The sequence below is a fragment of the Mixophyes fleayi genome, chromosome 4 (genome assembly GCF_038048845.1).
Source record: "Mixophyes fleayi isolate aMixFle1 chromosome 4, aMixFle1.hap1, whole genome shotgun sequence".
Taxonomy (NCBI): domain Eukaryota; kingdom Metazoa; phylum Chordata; class Amphibia; order Anura; family Limnodynastidae; genus Mixophyes; species Mixophyes fleayi.
In genome coordinates, this window is record NC_134405.1 from 116,754,171 (window position 1) to 116,778,623 (window position 24,453).

At 38.4% G+C, this 24,453-nt stretch overlaps 1 protein-coding gene across 2 annotated transcripts in view; it reads left to right on the forward strand.

Annotated features, from left to right (window-relative positions):
- The window catches only part of LIPC (lipase C, hepatic type), a 204,591-nt gene that overhangs the window by 134,955 nt on the left and 45,183 nt on the right, over positions 1 to 24,453 (forward strand). For both annotated transcript variants that reach the window (XM_075208063.1, XM_075208064.1), the window contains exons 5-8: positions 627 to 806; positions 6,130 to 6,247; positions 21,252 to 21,485; positions 24,003 to 24,245. In XM_075208063.1, the coding sequence (XP_075064164.1) occupies positions 627 to 806; positions 6,130 to 6,247; positions 21,252 to 21,485; positions 24,003 to 24,245 (775 nt within the window). The remainder of the gene's footprint in view (positions 1 to 626; positions 807 to 6,129; positions 6,248 to 21,251; positions 21,486 to 24,002; positions 24,246 to 24,453) is intronic.

Below are 24,453 nucleotides of genomic sequence, written 5' to 3' on the forward strand. Positions count from 1 at the left end.
TATACATCCAAAGACAATGGTTGCATTGCCAATATGCATAGATGGAGAGGAAGACAATCTGTTTTGTGTGTAGAATAAATGAAGGCCTACCTACCAGGAATTAAACTGTTTTTTTGATAATTTATTAGCTTTACAATTAGATTACTTATCTATGAAATAGGTGGAGCACTAAATTGGATTATTTTAGGCCCAAAAACATTGATTTTCCAACAAAATAGCAAAACAAAACCAAAACCAAAACACGCAATGGCGGTTTTGCAAAACCAAAACACGGGGGTCAGTGACCATCTCTAGATTAAAGTGATATAATATATAAAATATAAATTTATTTTAAAATGTTTTTTCAAAGACTTGTCCATAGTGATATCTTAAATGATTGTTTTAAAAATTATATTTAATAGATCCTCGCTATGAAATCCTTTGCAAACCGCAAATTACACAAAAATGTGAATAATAATGTCTCATTAGGTAGAAGTCTCAAATTATCTAATACTATATACTTATGCTTAGGCATGGCACAACAGCACAAGTTATTCATTTTTATAGTCCATGTAGCCCATGTTAAAATCTTTAAAATTTAATATTTTACATTACGTTGATATTTTAACTATGTTGTTTGCTTTTAGATTGATGGAAATATGGAAGCTTGGCTCCCGAAGATGGCTTCTGCTTTCAAATCCAGTAATAAGCAAATTAACGTCATCATTGTTGATTGGCTATCCTCTGCCAATACACATTATGCAACTGCAGTGCAAAATGCACGATTTGTTGGCCTAGAGATAGCTGAATTTCTGGAATGGCTTGAGGTAACATAAATATTGTCTGAAAAAATGATCAGTCTTTGCAAGTTGATAAAGAGTGATATTGGCTTATTTACATCTGAAAAGGAAAGTTAAACAGCTGTTCTGAGCACAAGAGTGAAGAGTCAATTTACATTTACTGTCTGTATTCATTATTTGGGGATGTGGCCAGGGTTATATATGTAACCTTAAATAGAGCAAATGTACACTCACAAATGCCAATGCAATGTACTAGCACATAGGTCATAGATCTGAGAAGCACCAAACACAGGAAAGTGGTCGCATTGACAATTAGGGCCTGAGTCATTAAGGAAAGTAAAGCAAAAAAAAAAAGAATTAACGTTGCTCCTGGACAAACCATGTTACAATGCAAGGGGTGCAAATGAGTTTATTATTTTGCACATAAGAATAATGCTGGCTGTTTTTACATGTAGCGCATACATATATATTATATATATATATACATATTATCTCTTTCATTATATGTGTTGTTGTTCAAGGGCTCAAAGTTGACACTTACTAAAGAACTGGATTTTTTTGAATACCTAAAATTTGCACAATTTACTAAAGGCGAAACCGTTGGTAAGTGCAATAAAAGTGCCATTTTACAAAGTGTCCCTTTCAAATTTGCAGTTTGAATTTTTAGCATAATTAAACAACAAAGTCAAAAATTATAAAAAATGCGGTTTGTCAAACTGCAGGAAAACCAAAAACGGGATAAAAGAGGAGGTTGTGAGAGACAGGACAGCTCAAACAGCAACCAGTTTGAGCTATCTAGCTATCTTGACAGTCAACATGTAAAAAAAATCAATATGTTAAAACCAATCCTCCTTCCCCTTCATTAATAGATTGTGCTACTTAGCATTGGTCCTGGCTTCTTTAACAGAGGTTCAGACCCCGGCACCTAGGGATGTCCAACCCAATGCTAAGTAGACTCTCCTGGTATCCCTGGACTGTGACTACCACAGAACTAAAATAAATATAGTGCAGTAGTCCTTAGGGAGAAAAAAATCAATTGAAGCAATATGACAAATGAGCTAATGTTCAGAAAGCCCGCCTGCTTAATAGACGGGCAGCCAATCCGATGCAGTGTCTCATTCTGACGGACGAGAGCTTCTATTGGGTTTTTTTTTCCTTAGAAACAATTACAGTGGATCTAGAAGAAGAAGATTGTAGGTAAGAATTCAAAGATATCACTACACTACAAACGAAATTAGGGGCAATACATTATTATTTAAAAAAAGGCAAAAATGTAGAAATATATTTATTCATCTGGGGGGGCACTATTAGTTGTATTCTTATCAATGTAAACACTACTACTTAAAATGGTATCCCCACGGGGCACAATATATTATTAATCTAATATATAAATGCTTAGTGGCGTCTGTCTGTCTGTGTGTGTGTGAAAAAAAAAAAAAAAAAGTTGCAGCGCCACCTGCTGGGCAGAGTTATACACTGACCTACTAAATTCTTAGTGTGTGTGGGAAAAAAAATTCAAAAAGGGCTGAAATTTGGTAGGGCTCAAACTCATTTTCGTGAGGTAATTTTACCTCATGAACACACATGTGTAGAGGCGTGCGTTAGTTTGTGTGGAAAAAACTATTTTCTCAGAAAGGGCTCATCCAATTGACCTGAAATTTGGTATACTGACATTATTTGACAAAAAAATTAGAATAGTCAAGTCAGTTAACTTCCATCATCCCCCCTTCCCCCCCCCCCCCGTGGGAGGGGTAGTAAAGGCTAAATTTACGAGTTGAGGGGTCAAACTCATTTTCGTGAGGTAATTTTACCTCATGAACACACATTAAAAAGGGCGCTTGCGTCGGGAAGTAACGATCTTCCCCTGAGGAGGCCTGGGCTAGGCCCAAATGCATGACAAGACCTTAAGTATCTTGATTTGACTAGAATGCATGAGTATCATGCACGGGTTAACTTGTGTGTATATATATATATATATATATACATACATATGTATATTTATATATATATATATATATATATATATATATATCTACTCATACACACAGGGGGCTCTATAGACAATTATTATATCTAAGGGGGCACTAAAGATTATTATTATATCTACAGGGGGCACTATATTTACCCATTGGCGAGGTGTACAAGGAGGGACCGAATGCTACTTTGAGCCGGGCAACCCTAGAAGACTGGGACTGAATCAAAGTTGCTCGGAACATTAATGAAGAGGAGGGAGGGGTTTTTTTACATTTACTCATGGCGGTTTACTCTATACTGCATGAGGGTTGGGCTAAACCATATATGTGATTTAGGGGATTACAAACAGCGGCACATGCCTAGTGGATTGACTTTACAGCCTCCCAACCACTGGATAGTAATTCCAGTAGTTTGGAGTGCAAAACCATCATTGATGTATGGCAGTTTAAAACTGCCAAAAAGATGGCCAATAATAAATTTAGCCGCAGAACTAAGAAGGAAGGTAAAACTAACTCCAATTGTTTCCAAAAAAAAGCTCACATACTCACTGGTTAATATACTGTAACCGTTTGTCAGTCAATATGAGTATTTTTGATCAACTCCTTTCACACCTTTAAGCGAAACATACATAGATGTAGGCCTAAGTAGTGCATTATGTAATCAACTTATTTGGATTGAAATTAAAAGGAAGGAGGATGAAAGCAAAATGCAAAATAGAGTTTAGTCATAAACAAAAACAATATCATTGTCATTCATGCGATAGCTAAATAAATGCAGTGATTGAGATAGCAAGTGGCAGAGGTGTGCTTAGATAGATACAGAACGCTATTTCTTAACTTCGTAACTGCTATACAGCTGCCAGATTTACTCCTCTCCTCTTATTTTTATGGCATTGTTAAAGCAGTAGTTCGGCAGTCATATAACCAGCCTCAAGATGTTCAGCTACATTAACTACTCTGCTGTGTGTACTGGAGCCAGCACAAACATTTGCATTGTAAAATATTACAGCTATATTTATTTATCTTAGCTTCTGTTTCCTCATTCACATTGGTGACTTGTCACTTGCAGTGGCAGGGAAGCAGTTTGATCACACAGGAATACATAAACAGAGGGATCATGTTAATACCAATCATGTGCTACGTAGAATTAAGATGGAATGATGTATGTTTCCTTAAACTTAAGGCAGTTTAACTATTCTATTTAGAGACCTAATGGTTCCAATTTTATTAACTATGTGTTAATCTGAGAGGTTATGGAACAGTAGCAGATTTGCAGCTGGAGAAAACTAGTTTGATTAGTGCTGCATTTGTGCCATTGATCCTCCTTGCATCATTATGCCCCTTCTAACTCCTGTGTCAGCTGATATATTGCTAAATATGCTACGCATGATCATTACACATGATGGTCTGTAGTTTCTTTGGGGCATATTTATGAAGGAGTGTTAGCAAAGCTACACTCAGTTACCTACGCAAGTTGGATTGTTGTGCATATTTAAGAAAGGTGCATCGCAGCAGATATCGTGGATATCTGCTGCTTTGCATTCTGTTTCGTTTTGGGGAGCAGTTACCATACAACAGTATGGTGACAGGTCCCTACCGCAATCTAACAAGTTACGCAAAAAAGTTTTTTTCGGTAACTTGTCATGATAGCTGAAGCTGGCGTACATTATCATAATTGAAAAATGTCAGTGCTATCAGCTCTGCTCCGAAGAGCAGAGCTGGACAGCACATGTGTGGAGGGATCATGTGATCACTCCCTGTCACTCACCACTCTCTCTCTGCAACTTATCACAGAAACAGCAGTTTATCGGAACTGCTGTTTCTGTGTTGGGTTCTTCATAAATTTGAGAAATAGTTCAATCCTTATCAATGCGATAAGGATTGAAAATTATTTTTCACTTAATGAAAAGATTGATAAATGTGCCCCTTAGAGAGTACATAAAAGATTGTACCCTTCTCTCCTCAACCTCTCACACTCCATGCATGATTCCCCAACAACATTCATATTCGTACTATGTTCAGGCTTTGACTGCATGTGTAGTCTGCTATGTGAGCTACTGCAGAGTGGCTGCTGTGGATGTTCTGCTAAAGGATGCCCAGGCAATGTTTGCTCTATCATACCTTGTGCCAACTCTGTTACCCAGGCTGCATGACAGAACATAGGCAAGAGGAAAAATTCCCTGTAGTTAATTCACTAGTCACATGAAACAACAGTGGGACACCAAAATTATAACCTATCTCTGCACATGGAAGTATGAAACCAAAGACACGTGAAAGCATTGAGAACCTCAAATTAGTCAAGTTAGCCATCAGCCAATTATACTTCAGAACAGGAAAAGCAAAGTGTCTATCATAAGATGAGGTCACATGCAAGATAAAAGGGCCATGGGCACAATAGGTTCTCATATGATCCAAACTGCCCTGTATAGTTGTAATATTAACATGTCACCACAAGTTCACATTGAAAGGAAACATAACAATATAACAATATCAATACATACATTTGGCGCTGCCTTCACACACACTGGGAAAGATGATACATGCACATATGAATTCTGTGTTCAGGTTTCAGGTCTCTGGGCTAGGAGGATATATAATACAAGAAAAAACCAATGGTGCAGATCATAAGCACAAATTGTCCAATCTGTAATATCCCACTGGAATCAAAACCCGTGTGTAGATAAAACTACTGCACACCACACCCGTGTTTCCACCCGTGTTTTCACTCCAAACCGAATCCCCCTTAGGGGGATTCAGTAAGCGCATACCCTAAGGGGGATTCAGTTTGGAGTGGAAACACGGGTGTGGTGTGCAGTAGTTTTATCTACACACGGGTTTTGATTCCAGTGGGATATTACAGATTGGACAATTTGTGCTTATGATCTGCACCATTGGTTTTTTCTTGTATTATATATCCTCCTAGCCCAGAGACCTGAAACCTGAACACAGAATTCATATGTGCATGTATCATCTTTCCCAGTGTGTGAAGGCAGCGCCAAATGTATGTATTGATATTGTTATATTGTTATGTTATATGAAGTGTTTGGTGACACTTCACTGATACAGGCAGGGCGGCACACCTGAGTGAAGCGCTACTAACACAGTTCATCACTGTTATATGATTTGAAAGGAAACATACTGAGAAGGAAAACTACAGGCATTTGTTGAGCATTAGATCTCTCTCTCTCTGTATGTATATATATATATATATATATATATATATATATATAGATAGATAGATATATAGATATATACACACATGGAGCATTCTTCCAATATGATACATATATTTGTTGTATAATAAATTTTTAATAAGAACCTTGGTCCTCTCCTGAATCTTCGATTGGCTTAGATCTCTAATTAATGATGTTTTTCAGTCATCCATTCAATTTCCAAGAAGTAATGTTCATTTGATTGGGTACAGCCTTGGAGCTCATGTTTCAGGATTTGCTGGCAGTTTTATTAACGGATCAGACAAGATTGGAAGAATTACAGGTAAATTATAAATATTTACAGCCTTCCATTAACACACGATATTGCATTGCCATATTGCTTAATTCTACCATCAAACTAACTTCTTCCATTGTTTGATCAAGAATATATTCTGCAGTAATCTTGTTGCACACACAACCGTAATACTTACAGACAATACATAATACTTTTTTTGCATTTTTTCCTGCATAATTGCATAAATACAAATAAATTAAATTAAATACATTTTATTTAGTTCATATTAAGGAACAACACTCAGAGTCTTATATATAAATTAGTTAAAACATTTTATCTTCCCCTAATATTACACATTGGGGCTCATTAACATCTGAATACATTCGTGTGCAGAAAAACACACGCAAGAAAAAACATTTGTGTATATATCTTAAGATGCACCTTAGCAACCTTTACATATTTCCCAACATTCCTAAGGGGTTCCTGTCCATCATTGACGATTGGGAACAGTTCAAAATCAAATTCTCTATGTCAGTGTCTAACACAGGTAAGTGACAGACAGGTGCTATGTGCTAGCAGAATCTGTGATAGAGACTGACACATCATTATTTATACTTATGCTACCTGTGAACACCGGGACAAGAAATGTAGTTTTTGAAAGGGCAACCATGCCATTTTAACTTAACTAGTTCCTGACCACTAACAGAATATCTAAATCCTCTCAGAATCAGTGGTTGAAGTGGAAATTTAGAAGTGGCAGTATGGAAAATGTAATGGGAATATAAGTGGAAGGAATTTGAAAGTTTTACAATTAAATTGGCGCTATGGCATACCACCGTATACACCCCCACTTAGACCACTGCTAAGGGTACAATAAATTCTGACACCCTGCCAAAATTGCGACCACAAAACAAGGTGCTTAATGTTCCACAAAACTCCTTTAGGGGTTGGCCATACTAGGACAGGAACAATGTGACCCATGTCTCTCCTGTCCCTATTAGACATGATCTAACATTGCTAAGGAAAATGGGAGCCATATATCAAGTACCTCCTGCAAAATTGTGTCTACCAGTACAAAAAATATTTTAAAAATAAATAAAAATGTAAAAAAAGAACATTAAAAAGGTAAAGTATAAAGAAAAATAAAAACAAATAAGGTCCACCCACACACAAACAGCAAAAAATGCTTTACAAAAATTGTCCAGCTGCTGTTTATATATTGAGCTCCTTCAATTATTTTGGCTGGAAAACCCAAGAAAAGCTTGTTTTATTAGATATTATATCATACGTATAAAATTGATAAAGTTTTTAAATAATATTGATTATTCTACAGGTATTTGTTACCTGAGTTTGTCACTTTCATATTTATAAAACATGTATGTAAACAACTTATTGACAATAGTTAGGTTACAGTGATACCAGATATAAAGCATATTGTCTTTGTGTACCCAGTTTTTTTTTTAGCCAATCAGATTGTCACACAAATGCCAGTAGAATATGGTTTCAAATGGACCTCTTTATAAAGCAAAGTTCATAAATGCAACTTATTAATATATCACAGCTTTTAAGAGTGTCTGTGAAAACAGGGAAATAGGACACTTGCAGTATCAATGTACAGCAATTTCTCTTTGAAAATATGAAAGGCAAGTACTGTACATTTTTTCCATTACTAACTAAACCATTTTTAACATTAATAGTATCATTATCAATAGCAATGACTGTCACAACAAGCATCACCGGGGCATGAATGATGTGTGTGTGTGTGTGTGTGTGTGTGTGTGTGTGTGTGTGTGAGAGATGGTTAATCACAACAAAAGCATCTATTCTATTGAATTATAGCTCCTACTCACTATTAAACACCCACTTCTGCCACCATTAAGATTTGGTTCAAGAGCTGATACTCTTTGGGAAGTCTTCAGTTACTCCTTGTCATTGTAAAATACAATAACAACTTAATTTAATCAGAATTTTTATAAACACAACAATTATCTGCTATAAATGTAAATTTAAGAACACAAAGACAGAATGTTAACAAATAGAAGCTTTTATGACAAATATAGTCACAATGCTTTATATATAAAAAAGGGTAACAAAATGACATACAGAAATACAAAACAGTTTCTTAAAACAAACAGGAATAAATACAGAAAACTCAATTTTTTTTTAGGCTCTGTTGCCTAGTGTAAAGCTAGAGAATGGATAACTCAATACTAGACTAACCGCAAAAGCGGACAACATATAGCAATTTTCATTATCTTTTTAAGCAGTCTTTTAGCTCACCTTCTCCCTCCCTGAACAAAGTGTGTCTGTATGCTAATTGGTTTTGCAACTAGTTTTATTAGCTTTTTCCAACATATAATATGACATAATAGAGATATAATAATCAGTCTAATAAACAGAGTATGATTTTATGTACATATGAAACATGAATATGTCGGTTGAATGCCATGGCAAGATCTATTATTTCTATAGCTTCTCTGTCATTTTAAGATGACTCATTTGAAATGGCTCCCTCCACTAGTTTCAAATATATACAGTTGCTTTCCCAAATATGGACTATAAAAAAAATATGATTTTGATGTATTTTCCCTACATGATATATAATGCACTGGGGTGACCACAACTAGTGCTCTTTGTATTCACAGCATCTGGGCTGTGTTATAAACAGGGGGCAGGCTGACCTTACATTGTGACTGGGAGACCCCTCCAAAATATAAACAATTGAACTATGTGACAGGTCACAGTCACTATTATATTTAGCATCCATTAACTCCTGGTTTACCTACACACAGTGACTTCACTGGTATCTTTGGGAGTAATCATGGCCACAATGATGTATTATTTTTCTAACTCCTGATTATGCCATAATCATGACAATTTGCATTCACTGCAGAATATTTATGACATATTATTTTCCAAGCTTCTATTGATTTACAAGCATAGAATTTTGAGCATCAACAACTGCAGGAAGTTATGTACTAACCCACTCCTCTCTCCCCTACATCTCCCTCCCATTCCTTCCACTCGGCAAATGACCACCACCTCACCTCCCTGCCCTGCTGTTTACCACTTTTCACTCCAACCTTCAAGACTTTTCCCACACTGCTCCCCATTTCTGAAACGCACATCCTCGCTCTGTCAGACTCTCCTTGAACCTCCAATGCTTTAAAGGCACCTCAAAACTCACCTGTTCACTAAAGCCTACCAGATTACTGCCTAACCTCTCCCTACATCCCCCCCTCCTTCTTCCCCTCTATGTATCACCCCCTCGTTCTTCCACTTCAACCCCTCTCCTTTAGTTTCTGAGCTCTCACAAGCAGGGCCTTCTTTCTTCCGCCCCCCCCCCCCCTCCCTCCTCTTCCCTACTGCTTTCTACCTCTCCCTTTTCACCTTCAACTACCCTTGTCATCTTTGTAACTGCCAGGGAATTTCCATTTGTATTGTCAAATGATTTATGTTTCCCTTTTTGTAATACTACTTGTGTTTGTTGCCTGTGCTTTCCAGTTCTGTTTGTGCTTTGTAAATATTTGTTTGCTTATATCTACCTTGTTTGTATTACTGCCATGTATGACACTGCAGAACTTTATTCGTCTCTATAAATAAATGCTAATATTAATAATAACAATAATAATAATAATCATAATAATAAAAATAATAATAAAAAGAAAAACAGTAAAAAATAATTAATATTTAATTCATATTTTATTGTGACAAAATATACTTATATTGGTTTATACGGAGGTACAATTTATATGAAAATTCAAGGAATATGTTTATTATAAAGTCATTTTGGAGATTGGTAAACTTGAACTACTGGAAAGCCATATCATTTCTTCTTAAGAAACACAAATAATGTCTAGCTTACTGACCTATCCTATTAATCTGATTAAAATCTCCTGATCACTGATACGTACATTCTAGAATCATCTGTCCTTTAGTCTTGTGTATTCTATGATATCATGATTTGACCATCTCATAACCAGGAATTAGAGCTGGTGGAACAGCAGTATCTTTTTGAAACTATTAATTTACTAAAGGATTGCAGTACCAAAGCCATGCTGATCTTGTAACATTTAGGTGTAATTACTAATCAGCACTATTGATAGTGAAGAGATTAGAGATATTTTTACATTTCAAAACTTTTCATATTAATGATTGCAGTGGATTAGCACAGGGAAGCTACAGCTAATCTCTAGAAATATAACGTTGCCAATCAAACAATATTCTAATCAGTTTTCTAGCCTGGCTGCATTCCTTACAGTTCTGTCTGTTAAATAAGCAAAATAATAATTGGGCATGTGTCTATTTTTCTGCAATCTAATTAATTAGTCACACTTATTTTACTTCTGCTAAAGCCACTAAGAAATTAAAGTATTTAAAATTAATTAAAATAGATCAGCTACATGGAGGTAAGTCATTGGACATATGTCAGATAAATTCATGCACTCTGATATGAATAACTCACATATTTTTATCCCACCTACATATTATTTATCTTAACAAATAGCCTGTAGCTGAAACAACTATTTAGCACATTCAGCCACATAGTGTTTTGGATACCTAGCAACATGAACAGAAGTCACAAGGAATTGTTACCCGGCCAAGGCAAACTCATCTGCGCCTTTTATTTCCCATTGTTTTCAAATGCCAAGGTGGGAGCAATGCAGTTACAAAAAAGTAGCTTGTCAATCATCCTTGACCCTAAGCAGCAAAAGAGTAGTGCTGATAATACATTATAGCTAAGCCTACAGTGTTCATAAGGACAATGAACATATATTTTAAATATTTTACATTATGTGACATTACATGAATTATAACTGTGTGCTACATTCAGGGCTACCAAGAGAACCTGCGGGCCCCAATAGAGGAACTTCTTGAGGCCCCCTCCATAGCCTCCAATGGGGCCTCACCAGGTTGGTCATTCCTCCAACTAAACAGGTAGGTCGGGGCCCGGTACTTTATACTTGCTCATCATCAAGCCCCCCTCCTCTCTGCATCCCTGGTTGCATTTCAGAATAGATGTCATATGTATGTGAGGAGTTTGTATGTTCTCCCTGTGTTTGCGTGGTAGGTAGGTTCATAGTAGTAGGTTAATTGGCTGCTATCAAATTGAAAGAAAAAAAGGGAGTTGGATACCACCGCACAAGATAGTGCAAAGTATAAACTAATCTCCTCCTATAGTATGTGTTACGTAACAAAACCTGGGATATAAAGATGTCAACCCAGGGGGTGCACCCTACACAATAACAATTATACAGGCAGGACAAAGAAAAGTGTGTAATTGGGGCACTCCAAAGGAATAAATAAAATAATCAAACTTTAATGGTATGCATTAAGATCGGGTTAGAAAAATGAGCGAAATATAAAACAACATATAAACATACAGTGATACACTACAGGTTAAAACTGCAATCTCAGTTGCACGAGCTCCAACAATCAATTAACACACAGTTGAGTGCAGCAAGGCTGAAATAAGCCTTGATGCAATGGCAGGGTCATAATGAACCTTACTACATAAAACTGGTGTAACTCCTGCATAATAGTATGATGAGAACAAAAGCCCCTATATATAGCCTGCATACGGTGCCAAAGCTAGATAAATTAAGGCATAATTGGCTGCTACCTCATTTATTAAAGAATATCCCTGTAAGCATAAAGCATAACGGGAGATGAAGTGAGGTCAGGGCTAACAAAGTGCTCCCCCTTTGATAGCGGGATTTTGTGAAAAGTCCCTGCCTAAAGTAATTGGGAAGCGATCAGGGGATAGTGAGCCAAAAATGAACCCATGCAGGAGATGAGTGTTGGAGCCCAGAAACACCAACGTACGTTTCGCTCGGCTGCTTTTTCAAGGCTGTCAAATTGACCCTAGTCTCTCTCTCTGTCTATGTGTGTATGTTAGGGAGTTTAAACTGTAAGCTCCAATGGGGCAGGGACTGATGTGAATGAGTACTCTGTACAGGTCTGCGAAATTAGTGGGGCTATATAAATTAATGATGATGATATTGATGATGATGATGATGGAGTAATCAGACTTATGAAAGGACAGTATGTTGCGTGCATATAGATGGAATATTTTGGAATATATTTAACTAGAAAAATTCCTAGCTGGAGAAGAGGAGTGCATGAATGTCTAGTCTTTTGTGGTTGTGTGTCAGGGTGTGTGGCATTATGGGTAAGGTCTTCTATATGTTGTCCATCAGACACTCTTCTTGAAAGGGCAGGAGGGAAATTGCCTTCCATAGAGTTTATATCTGAATAGAAAACATCTAATGAAAGGGCAAGGGAGGATTTAGGCTTTTGGATTAGAGGGGGTTGGTTTACCAATTATATTAACTTATTAACAAAAATATGCATGTCAGGTACTGTCCCTGCTTACCTGTATTAACACAGGGATGGATGCCTTATCTCCCTTCCTGGCCCGACTTCTGGCTTCCCCTGCTGCCTATCAGCGGTCAGTCATCAGATGATGTCACTTACTGCCTGGGAAATTAGTACTGCCTATGTAAGGCAGAATCTGGCAGTCATTCTCTGACAGAGTATTGGGTCACACCCATTGGTTCCTGCTCCAGCATATTGTTACTTATCCTGCATAAGATTTTACTGTTTTCCGGCTTGATACCTGCAATCCTCGACCACTCTTCAGTATCTGATTCTGGTTTTGTTTGGATCTCCTGGCTTTGATTCTAGCTTCCTGGACTACCCTTACTCATTACTGATTCTGGTTCTGTTTATATCTTCCGGTTCTGACCTTGGCTACCTTGACTACTATTGCTCTGACTCCAGCTGCCTCGCCAGCGACTGACATCAAGGGCCACAACCTGCACGTCCAAGGCAGCAAAGACCAAAGCTCCTTGCAGGAGCTCGCAGCTCCTCCTGTTGTTTTAAACACAAAATTGCTATAAATATGCAGAAAGCCAACAACTCTCCTCAATATAACACTTCAGAGCCTCTCTACTTTCTAGATCGGTAGAATGGTCTAGGTCAAATGGAAGGAAACCCTTCTTAGAGCATAGGTTAAACAGAAATACCTAGGCATCCCTCTAAAATCAGTAACTTGGATACACGCCCTTCATTGATATTCCTAATCCCACAATCTCCCCCACATTAAGATATTGGAGACATAGACATATACTCCTATATTGACACATCCATACCTTAACCAGTGGTCTCTAAATGGAGTTCAATGGGTCATCAGGCTGGTGAATAAATATAGAACAAATATGGAGTCTCAAACTTTCTGTGCTCTTAAAAAGGGACATTCTTTTCTTTTTTCTTAAGTCTGGGGCCAATTTCCTCTTTAACTATGAGCCTGACACCTTATGAGTTCTCTGGACCCACAACACAATATTTCTTCAATCTACAGAGTCCTAATTGACACCTCAGCTTATAAATACATCTGCATTATGTAGGCCTGAGAGTAATAATTATTAAACGATCGGTGCAACAAGATTTTTAAAATGTTTTTTATCTGCTCTTCTAGTGCCATGGTAGTGGAAAAACAATATAAATACCTTAGAAGAAGGTACAGTTACCCAATAACCCCTAAAGAACATTTTCCCACATGTTGAATATGCATGTATTCCAATATGTAAATATAAATTATAAGTACTATAACACCTAAATAACATAGTAGAGGACCTAATTCCCTTTCACTGGAGGTCCACTGTCAAACCGTATGCCCTCAAATTGTTTAGAAAAATAGATTTCTTTTTTTTTTTTAACAATAGTTCTTGTTAGAGGTTTTTCAGTTAGGGCTACAGAAAGAAAAAAGGAAAATAAGGATTTGAGGGGGAGGGAGTACAAGGGAAGGGGTAAAGAGAAAAATAGATTTCTGTATCTCAATGGAGGAAGTAAATTTTTCTGCCTGGGACTGATATGAAAATTTCACATCCACATGGACCATCTGGCTCCTCTGTAAGGATACACCTAATTAAAAGTCAATCTTGAGTGCACCGTAATTAAGAATTATGTCTTGCTAAAGTAGCCATTTTCCTTCATTAGATACTACAATCGGCCAAATGATTCATATGCTTAGCCCTACAACCTTCTTCTCCAAATAATTACCTATCCATTCAAACTCCCCAGTTTCATGAACCAACAACCATTTTTTCTGGTACACAAAATGTAATGTGATCACTGGTGTACTTGTATATATCCTCTGTTACGGTCTAAACTTGTGCCATATATATGTGTGTGTATGTATGTGTGTGTGTGTATATATATATATATATATATATATATATACATACAAGTTTACCCGTGCATGATACTCATGCATTCTAGTCAAATCAAGCTACTTAAGGTGTTAAAAAGGTTCTTGTCATGCATTTGGGGCTAGGCCAGGCCTCCTCAGGGGAAGAGCGTTACTCCCCGATGTAAGCGCCCTTTTTTAACGTGGTTTTGTCCACATGTCACAACCTCATCATTCTTCTCAAAGTGTCAGTAGAAGTTTTTTGCGAACTTGTCAGTAGAGCGTGAGTAGTAATTTTTGCCGACTTGTTAGGAAGGCGTGAGTAGTAATAGTAGATGTTTGGCAAGTTGTTAGGAAGGCAGGTAGCACAGTAATGACGTCCATGCATATGGTGCTTTCATCAGGTTTCTTCACTGTGTTAAGTATACTACGCATGTGTGTTCATGAGGTAAAATTACCTCACGAAAAAAAGTTTGAACCCTCAACTCGTAAATTTAGCCTTTACTACCCCTCCCACTGGGGGAAGGGGGGATGATGGAAGTTAACTGACTTCACTATTATAATTTTTTTTGTCAAATAATGTAGAGATGAGCGCACTTGGATTTCCTGAATCCGAGCCCACCTGAACATTGCCGATCCGAGTCGGATCCGAGACAGATCCGGGTATTGGCGCCAAATGAAAACCTGAAACCGAGGCTCTGAGTCATAATCCCGCTGTCGGATCTTGCGATACTCGGATCCTATAAATTCCCCGCTAGTCGCCGCCATCTTCACTCGGGCATTGATCAGGGTAGAGGGAGGGTGTGATAGGTGGTCCTCTGTCCTGTTAGATCTCGTGCTGTGCTGTTTAGTTCTGTGCTGTGTGGTGCAGTATCAGTCCAGTGGTGCTGTGTGCTGTGCTCTGTCAATTTTGAGTTCAGTGGTGCTGCTGGGTCCTGTGTGCTGTGTCCTGTTCAGTCCAGCGGTCCTGTGCCCTGTGCTCTGTGCTACTAAGGGCATAGTTATTTCCCCAATATTCCCAAGTGTTTAAAAAATTTAAAAAAAGTTATAAAAAAAAATTAAAAAAACTAATTACATTTTTTTTTAATTACAACAAAATTTGCCAAACCAATCCTGCAGTATAAGCCCATTGGTACTGCAATATTACCAAGTTCACACATTCAGCAGTAAAAGTCCAGTGGTACTGCTGCAATATTACAAAGTTCACACATTCTGCAGTATCAGTCCAGTGGTGCTGTGTGCTGTGCTCTGTCAATTTTGAGTTCAGTGGTGCTGCTGGGTCCTGTGTGCTGTGTCCTGTTCAGTCCAGTGATCCTGTGTCCTGTGCTCTGTGCTTCTAAGGGCATAGTTATTTCCCCAATATTCCCAAGTGTTTAAAAAATTAAAAAAAAGTTATAAAAAAAAATTTAAAAAACTAATTTAAAAAAAAATTAATTACAACAAAATTTGCCAAACCAATCCTGCAGTATAAGCCCATTGGTACTGCAATATTACCAAGTTCACACATTCAGCAGTAAAAGTCCAGTGGTACTGCTGCAATATTACAAAGTTCACACATTCTGCAGTATCAGTCCAATGGTGCTGTGTGCTGTGCTCTGTCAATTTTGAGTTCGGTGGTGCTGCTGGGTCCTGTGTGCTGTGTCCTGTTCAGTCCAGTGGTCCTGTGTCCTGTGCTCTGTGCTTCTAAGGGCATAGTTATTTCCCCAATATTCCCAAGTGTTTAAAAAATTTTAAAAAAGTTATAAAAAAAAATTCCAAAAAATAATTATAAAAAAATGTAATTACAACAAAATTTGGAAAACCAATCCTGCAGTATAAGCCCATTGGTACTGCAATATTACCAAGTTCACACATTCTGCAGTATCTTGTGCTACATATAATGGAGAGCAAAAATTTAGAGGATAAAGTAGGGAAAGATCAAGACCCACTTCCTCCTAATGCTGAAGCTGCTGCCACTAGTCATGACATAGATGATGAAATGCCATCAACGTCGTCTTCCAAGCCCGATGCCCAATCTCCTAGTACAGGGCATGTAAAATCCAAAAAGCCCAAGTTCTCAAAAAATAGCAAAAAGAGAAACTTAAAATCATCTGAGGAGAAACGTAAAGTTGGCAATATGCCATTTACGACACGTAGTGGCAAGGAACGGCTTAGGCCCTGGCCCGTGTTCATGACTAGTGGTCCATCTTCACCCAAGGATCTTAGCCCTCCTCCACCTCCCCCCCCCTACAAAAAATTTAAGAGAGTTATGCTGTCAGCAACAAAACAGCAAACAACTCTGCCTTCTAAAGAGAAATTTTCACAAATCCCCAAGACGAGTCCAAGGGTGTTGGTGGTTGTCAAGCCTGACCTTCCCATCACTGTACGGGAAGAGGTGGCTCGGGAGGAGGCTATTGATGATGTAGCTGGCGCTGTGGAGGAACTTGATGATGAGGATGGTGATGTGGTTATTGAAAATGAGGCACCAGGGGGGGAAACAGCTGATGTCCATGGGATGAAAAAGCCCATTGTCATGCCTGGTCAGAAGACCAAAAAATGCACCTCTTCGGTCTGGAGTTATTTTTATCCAAATCCGGACAACCAATGTATGGCCATATGTAGCTTATGTAAAGCTCAAATAAGCAGGGGTAAGGATCTTGCCCACCTAGGGACATCCTCCCTTATACGTCACCTGAATAACCTTCATAGTTCAGTGGTTAGTTCAGGAACTGGGGCTAGGACCGTCATCGGTACAGGGACACCTAAATCCCGTGGTCCAGTTGGATGCACACCAGCAACACCCTCCTCGTCAACTTCCTCCACGATCTCCATCAGATTCAGTCCTGCAGCCCAAGTCAGCAGCCAGACTGAGTCCTCTCCAATACGGGATTCATCCGAGGAATCCTGCAGCGGTATGCCTACTACTGCCACTGCTGCTGTTGCTGCTGTTAGTCGGTCATCTTCCCAGAGGGGAAGTCGTAAGACCGCTAAGTCTTTCACAAAACAATTGACCTTCCAACAGTCGTTTGCCATGACCACAAAATACGATAGTAGTCACCCTATTGCAAAGCGTATAACTGCGGCTGTAACTGCAATGTTGGTGTTAGACGTGCGCCCGGTGTCCGCCATCAGTGGAGTGGGATTTAGAGGGTTGATGGAGGTATTGTGTCCCCGGTACCAAATCCCGTCGAGATTCCACTTCACTAGGCAGGCGATACCAAAAATGTACAGAGAAGTACGATCAAGTGTCCTCAGTGCTGTAAAAAATGCGGTCCACTTAACCACGGACATGTGGACAAGTGGTTCTGGGCAAACGAAGGACTATATGACTGTGACAGCCCACTGGGTAGATGCATCCCCTTCCGCAGCAACAGCAATAGCTGCATCAGTAGCAGCATCTACAAAATGGCTGCTCGTGCTAAGGCAGGCAACATTGTGTATTACAGGCTTTAATAAGAGGCACAACGCTGACAACATATTAGAGAAACTGAGGGAAATTATCTCCCAGTGGCTTACCCCACTTAGACTCTCATGGGGATTTGTGGTGTCAGACAATGCCAGTAACATTGTGCGGGCATTAAATATGGGCAATTTCCAGCACGTCCCATGTTTTGCCCACACCATTAATTTGGTGGTGCAGCATTACCTCAAGAGTGACAGGGGTGTGCAGGAGATGCTTGCGGTGGCGCGCAAAATTGCTGGACACTTTCGGCTTTCAGCCAGTGCCTACCGCAGACTAGAGGCACATCAAAAAACCATGAACCTGCCCTTCCATCACCTCAAACAAGAGGTTGTGACGCGCTGGAACTCCACCCTCTATATGCTGCAGAGGATGGAGGAGCAGCAAAAGGCCATTCAGGCCTACACAGCCACCTACGACATAGGCAAAGGAGTGGGGATGCGCCTGAGTCAAGCGCAGTGGAGACTGATTTCCGTGTTGTGCAAGGTTCTCCAGCCGTTTGAACTTGCCACACGAGAAGTCAGTTCCGACACTGCCAGCTTGAGTCAGGTGATTCCCCTGATCAGGCTGTTGCAGAAGCAGCTGGAGAAAGTGAGGGAGGAGCTGGTAAACCATTGCGATTACACCAAGCATGTAGCTCTTGTGGATGTAGCCCTTCGTACGCTTTGCCAGGATCCGAGGGTGGTCACTCTTTTAAAGTCAGAGGAATACATTCTGGCCACCGTGCTCGATCCTCGGTTTAAAGCGTATGTTGTGTCTCTGTTTCCGGCGGACACAAGTCTACAGCGGTGCAAAGACCTGCTGGTCAGGAGATTGTCCTCTGAAGAGGACCGTGACATGCCAACAGCTCCACCCTCATTTTCTTCCACATCTATGGCTGCGAGGAAAAAGCTCAGGACCTGCCAACCATTGCAGACATGTCTACTGTCGCTGCATTGGATGCTGTCACAATTGAAAAAATGGTGGAGGATTATTTTGCTGACACCATCCAAATAGACATGTTAGACAGTCCATATTGTTACTGGCAGGAAAAAAAGGCAGTTTGTAAGCCCATGTACAAACTGGCTCTATTTTACCTGAGTTGTCCCCCCTCCAGTGTGTACTCGGAAAGAGTTTTTAGTGCAGCGGGGAACCTGGTCAGTGAGCGGCGAAGGAGGTTGCTTCCTCACAACGTTGAAAAAATGATGTTTATAAAAATGAAACATCAATTCCTCAATGAAGTACAGCACTGCCCCCCAGATAGTACAGAGGGACCTGTGGTTGGGGAGTCCAGCGGGGACGAATTGATAATGTGTGAGGAGGAGGAAGTACACACTGAAGGGGAGAGGAATCAGAGATTGAGGATGAGGACGACATCTTGCCTCAGTAGAGCCTGTTTATTTTGTACAGGGAGAGATGAATAGCTTTTTTGGTGTGGGGGCCCAAACAAACCAATCATTTCAGGCACAGTTGTTTGGTAGGCCCTGTAGCTGAAATGATTGGTTTATTAAAGTGTGCATGTCCTATTTCAACAACATAAGGGTGGGTGGGAGGGCCCAAGGACAATTCCATCTTGCAACTATTTTTTGGGCATTATGTGACCATTCAACAGTCATTTGCCATGTTCAAAAAGTAAAATAAAATGTCAACAAATTCCAAAAATTAAATCAAAAGTTAAATGCCCTGTCATTATTTAAAACAAGAGGTTTTTGACATGCTAGAATTAGTGTAGTGTTAATATGTTATAAACACTACACTTGGAACTTGGAGGAGGTATTGTGGCCCCGGTACCAAATTTAGTACCGGGACCACCCCACTGCGCAGTCCAGATACTTGTTTGGTGGAATTCTGACCAGTTGAGGGTGTATTTATTATATTGTGGCCCCGGTACCAAATTTAGTACCGGGGCCACCCCACTACGCAGTCCAGAAATTTTTTGGGAGGAATTCAGAGCCGTGGAGGGTTTTTTATTAATTATATTGTGGTAACCATTCCTCTACGCAGTCCAGATACATTTATTGGTGCGAATCATACAAGTTCAGGGTTTTTAAATTATATTGTGGTGACCCACTCCTCTACGCAGTTCAGATACATGTATTGGTGCAAATCATACAAGTTTAGGGTTTTTAAATTATATTGTGGTGACCCACTCCTCTACGCAGTCCAGGTACATTTTTTGGTGCGATTCATACCAGTTGATGGTTTTCTTATTATATTGTGGTGACCACTCCTCTACGCAGTCCAGATACATTTATTGGTGCGAATCATACAAGTTCAGGGTTTTTAATTTATATTGTGGTGACCCACTCCTCTACGCAGTCCAGGTACATTTTTTGGTGCGATTCATACTAGTTGATGGTTTTCTTATTATATTGTGGTGACCACTCCTCTACGCAGTCCAGATACATTTATTGGTGCGAATCATACAAGTTCAGGGTTTTTAATTTATATTGTGGTGACCCACTCCTCTACGCAGTCCAGGTACATTTTTTGTTGCGATTCATACCAGTTGATGGTTTTCTTATTATATTGTGGTGACCACTCCTCTACGCAGTCCAGATACATTTATTGGTGCGAATCATACAAGTTCAGGGTTTTTAAATTATATTGTGGTGACCCACTCCTCTACGCAGTCCAGGTACATTTTTTGGTGCGATTCATACCAGTTGATGGTTTTCTTATTATATTGTGGTGACCACTCCTCTACGCAGTCCAGATACATTTATTGGTGCGAATCATACAAGTTCAGGGTTTTTAAATTATATTGTGGTGACCACTCCTCTACGCAGTCCAGGTACATTTTTTGGTGCGATTAAGACCAGTTGATGGTTTTCTTATTATATTGTGGGGACCACTCCACTACGCAGTCCAGAAAGATACCTCGTTGCAACGTTTTGGACTAAAAACAATATTGTGAGGTGTTCAGAATACACTGTAAATTAGTGGAAATGATTGTTATTGAATGTTATTGAGGTTAAAAATAGCGTAGGAGTGAAAAATTAGCCCAAAAACTTGATTTTTGAACTTTTTATGCTTTTTTCAAAAAAAATCCGAATCCAAAACCTTTCGGCAGGTGTTTTGCGAAACAAATCCGAACCCAAAACATCGCGAAAATCTGAATCCAAAACGCAAAACACGAGACACCAAAAGTCGCCGGTGCACATCCCTAAAATAATGTCAGTATACCAAATTTCAGGTCAATTGGATGAGCCCTTTCTGAGAAAATAGATTTTTACACACACACACACACTAACACACGCCGCTAGACTTATATATTAGATTTATATATATATGTCATTCCACAAAACAATAGTTATAGCTATTCTATTAGGGTGCGTTGTTTGCATATTGAAATAACTTGCTGCTGTTGCTATCAAACCTGCTATCATTGACAATTCCATAGGTCCATTAACGGGACTTTGATGGGTGTTTTTATTTTTTAGGCCTTGACCCAGCTGGCCCTATATTTGAAGGAATGTCTTCAACAGATCGCCTGTCACCAGATGATGCAACCCTTGTTGATGCCATTCATACAAACATTCAAGAGCACATAGGACTAAGTGTTGGTATTAAACAGTCAGTCGGTCATTACGATTTTTACCCCAATGGAGGTAACATCCAGCCTGGCTGCCACTTTCAAGACTTGTACAGCCATTTAGTAGAACATGGACTCTCTGGTAAGACGCCATAAACGAATCTAGAACATTTTTATAAGCAAAATCTTATTACGCAGAAAATCAAGATGTTTACAGTAGAACTGCACACACAACTGAATTAGATCTTCCTCATTTTACACAATGGTATACACAATGGCAGTTTCATATCATCATTTGTAAGCACAAGATTTTTTAATTGGATTGCATAATTGGAAAAGTGAACATTAGTACCTAAAGGTATAAATAAAATAAACAATATAATTTGCAATTTAGGATATGATATCCTTGAGGTATATACTGAAGTTGTTAAACAGTTCTCTAAATACTAGCAAAGGGCTAGTCTCCTGTCCTCATAGTCATTTGGTTAGGTCAAGATATCAATTTGAATAGAAATAATGGCATACCCATATAAGCAATAAAAGCAAAATTAATGATATAGGTAATCAATAATCAAATATCTATAATTATACAAAGGTACAGTAAGCTTTATGATGCAATAAAATATAATGTCCATAGTATATATATCAGAAAACACTTTTTTTAAGTATCATCATCAGCAGCAGCTATTTATATAGCGCCACTAATTCTGCAGCGCTTTACAGAGATCTAACTAACATCAGTCCCTGCCCCATTGGAGCCTACAGTATAAATTCCCTAACATAGTGTACATACACACACAGACAGAGAGACTAAGGTCAATTTAATAGCAGCCAAATAACCCACTAGCATGCTTTGGAGTATAAATACACAAGATATAAAAACCAGCACACACATTACATGATTATAGCTAGAGAACATGATGGCACTGTGATTAGTAGAATAGATATTATAAAGTGTATAACAATAATAAATCAATTTAAGCAGAATAAATATAAATATAGATAAACATATAGAATTCATATAGATAAACATATAGAATTCATATAGATAAACATAACAGTGTAGTGAGAAAAGCCACAGGCAGTTTGGCCATATGAACAGAGGAAGAAATTTCAATATTGTGGTAAATATTATTTTTTCACAAGGAGAAAGGAAAGGAAAGCTTATATATTTATATTGTATACTACTTTAAATTTCATGTATGGCGTTGCAGACCTATCGTGGCATCCTATAAATAAAAGCTAATCATAATGAAAATAATACTTACATGTTTGTTGTATATAAGTGCTATGGACACTATCTCTTGCTACTCTTGCACTTTAAAGCATATTGTATGCTCTCATTTTGTTGTAATTGACAGTTCAGTCACCAATTACATAAAGGGCATTCCAGTGACCAGAACGATTGGTTTCCGTCTACAGCTGTTTCACGCAAAAATTGTTGCTTCAAAGTGCTTAGATCTTTTTGGGCAAGTCCAAACTGTGACACAGCTGTTGCCTGGAGTCAGTGAATCTGGTCTCTGAGGTGCACAATAAGTAGTCAGTGGACAGACTGGCAAGTACAACACAGAGATATAGCGTAAGTGCCTCTTTAAGTTACTGCTACTGAATTGGACTATCTGTGCTGTAGACAGTGCAGTTAAGGTTTTTACCTACTAGAGTGCTGCTGTGATCTTCTGTGTTGGCTATTGTAGGATATAGGCAAGAAATTGAGTAAGTTTTCTTACTTAAGTTTTCTGGACAAAACCATGCAAGGGGTGTAAATTAGTTTATCATTTTGCACATAAGTTAAACACTGGCTGTTTTTTCATGTAGCACACAAATACATCATAGCTTATTTGTACACTGAAATTTAAAGTTGATATTTATGTGCTACATAAATAAACAGCCAGTATTTAACTTTACACTCCTTGCATTGCAACATGGTTTTGTCCAGAAAACTTACTCAAATTCTTGCCTAAGTTCCTTAATGAATCAGGCCCATATAGTTTATTTGATTGTGGATCAAATTATTGTATTCATACTTGAGTTTAAGTATTTAGGTGTGACTTTTTGTGGTTGGACTACGCTGATAATAAGTCCCCGTTGATGACATTACAATGTAATGAATTGTGATATATCTTTGTAACTACCTTTTTTTAGGTAATTTCAGCCAGCCATTATTTGATGATTGCAAAGATCTGTTGGTCTGTTAATTTAACAAGTTATTCTCACAGTTCTAATCTTCTATTTCACAAGAGATGAGTGAATCAAATAAAGTCATCTTTGAACAACAATTTATTTTTTTAAATGAAAATAATGTGCATTTATATCTTTGAAACATCTCTTTAAATTAATATTTTGTTTAAACCGGTAATAAAATAAGCTACCTAATTCCCAGAGAATATAACTATTTCAATAGCTCAATCCTTCCATCTCTATATTTAATAGATAGATAATGTTTCCAATTCAAATGGAGGCTCAAGGTGACCTATTTACATGACTCCAATAATTACAATTTTAGTAAATACATTTATTTAAATAAAGCCAAGACACAACATTAGAGAAGAGAAAGTATAACCTTCATTCAAAACTATTTATGCGGATTGTAAAATATCCCATAATCAGAGTCATGCCTGCATGTTCCACTATTAATCTCTCTATTTTTCTTCTTCCCAAGGAATTCAACAGTCAGTGAAATGTTCTCATGAGAGGTCAGTTCATCTGTTCATTGATTCTATACTAAATGAAGATATGTATATTACTGCCTATGAATGCAAAGACATTGAAATATTCGAGAAAGGGATGTGTCTGAAATGTAAAAAAAATGGGTGCGTTACCTTGGGGTACAATATCAATAGAAAAGGAGTGCACCCCGGACGCAGACTCTTCCTAAAGACACAGTCAAGAATGCCATACAAAGGTAAGTGGTATAGGGCAGCAGCTAAACTTTATTAGCACACAGTACTGATGCAAATGTGCAGTAACCATAGCTACCAATAAACAATTAGCTTTGATTCTATCTTGTGCAAGTTAGTCGATTAAAGCAAATATCATATGATTACTGTACACATGAATTGTGTTCTTTGCAATTTGGTGGTGAATAAACGCTGTTTTTCTGCGCTAATAAA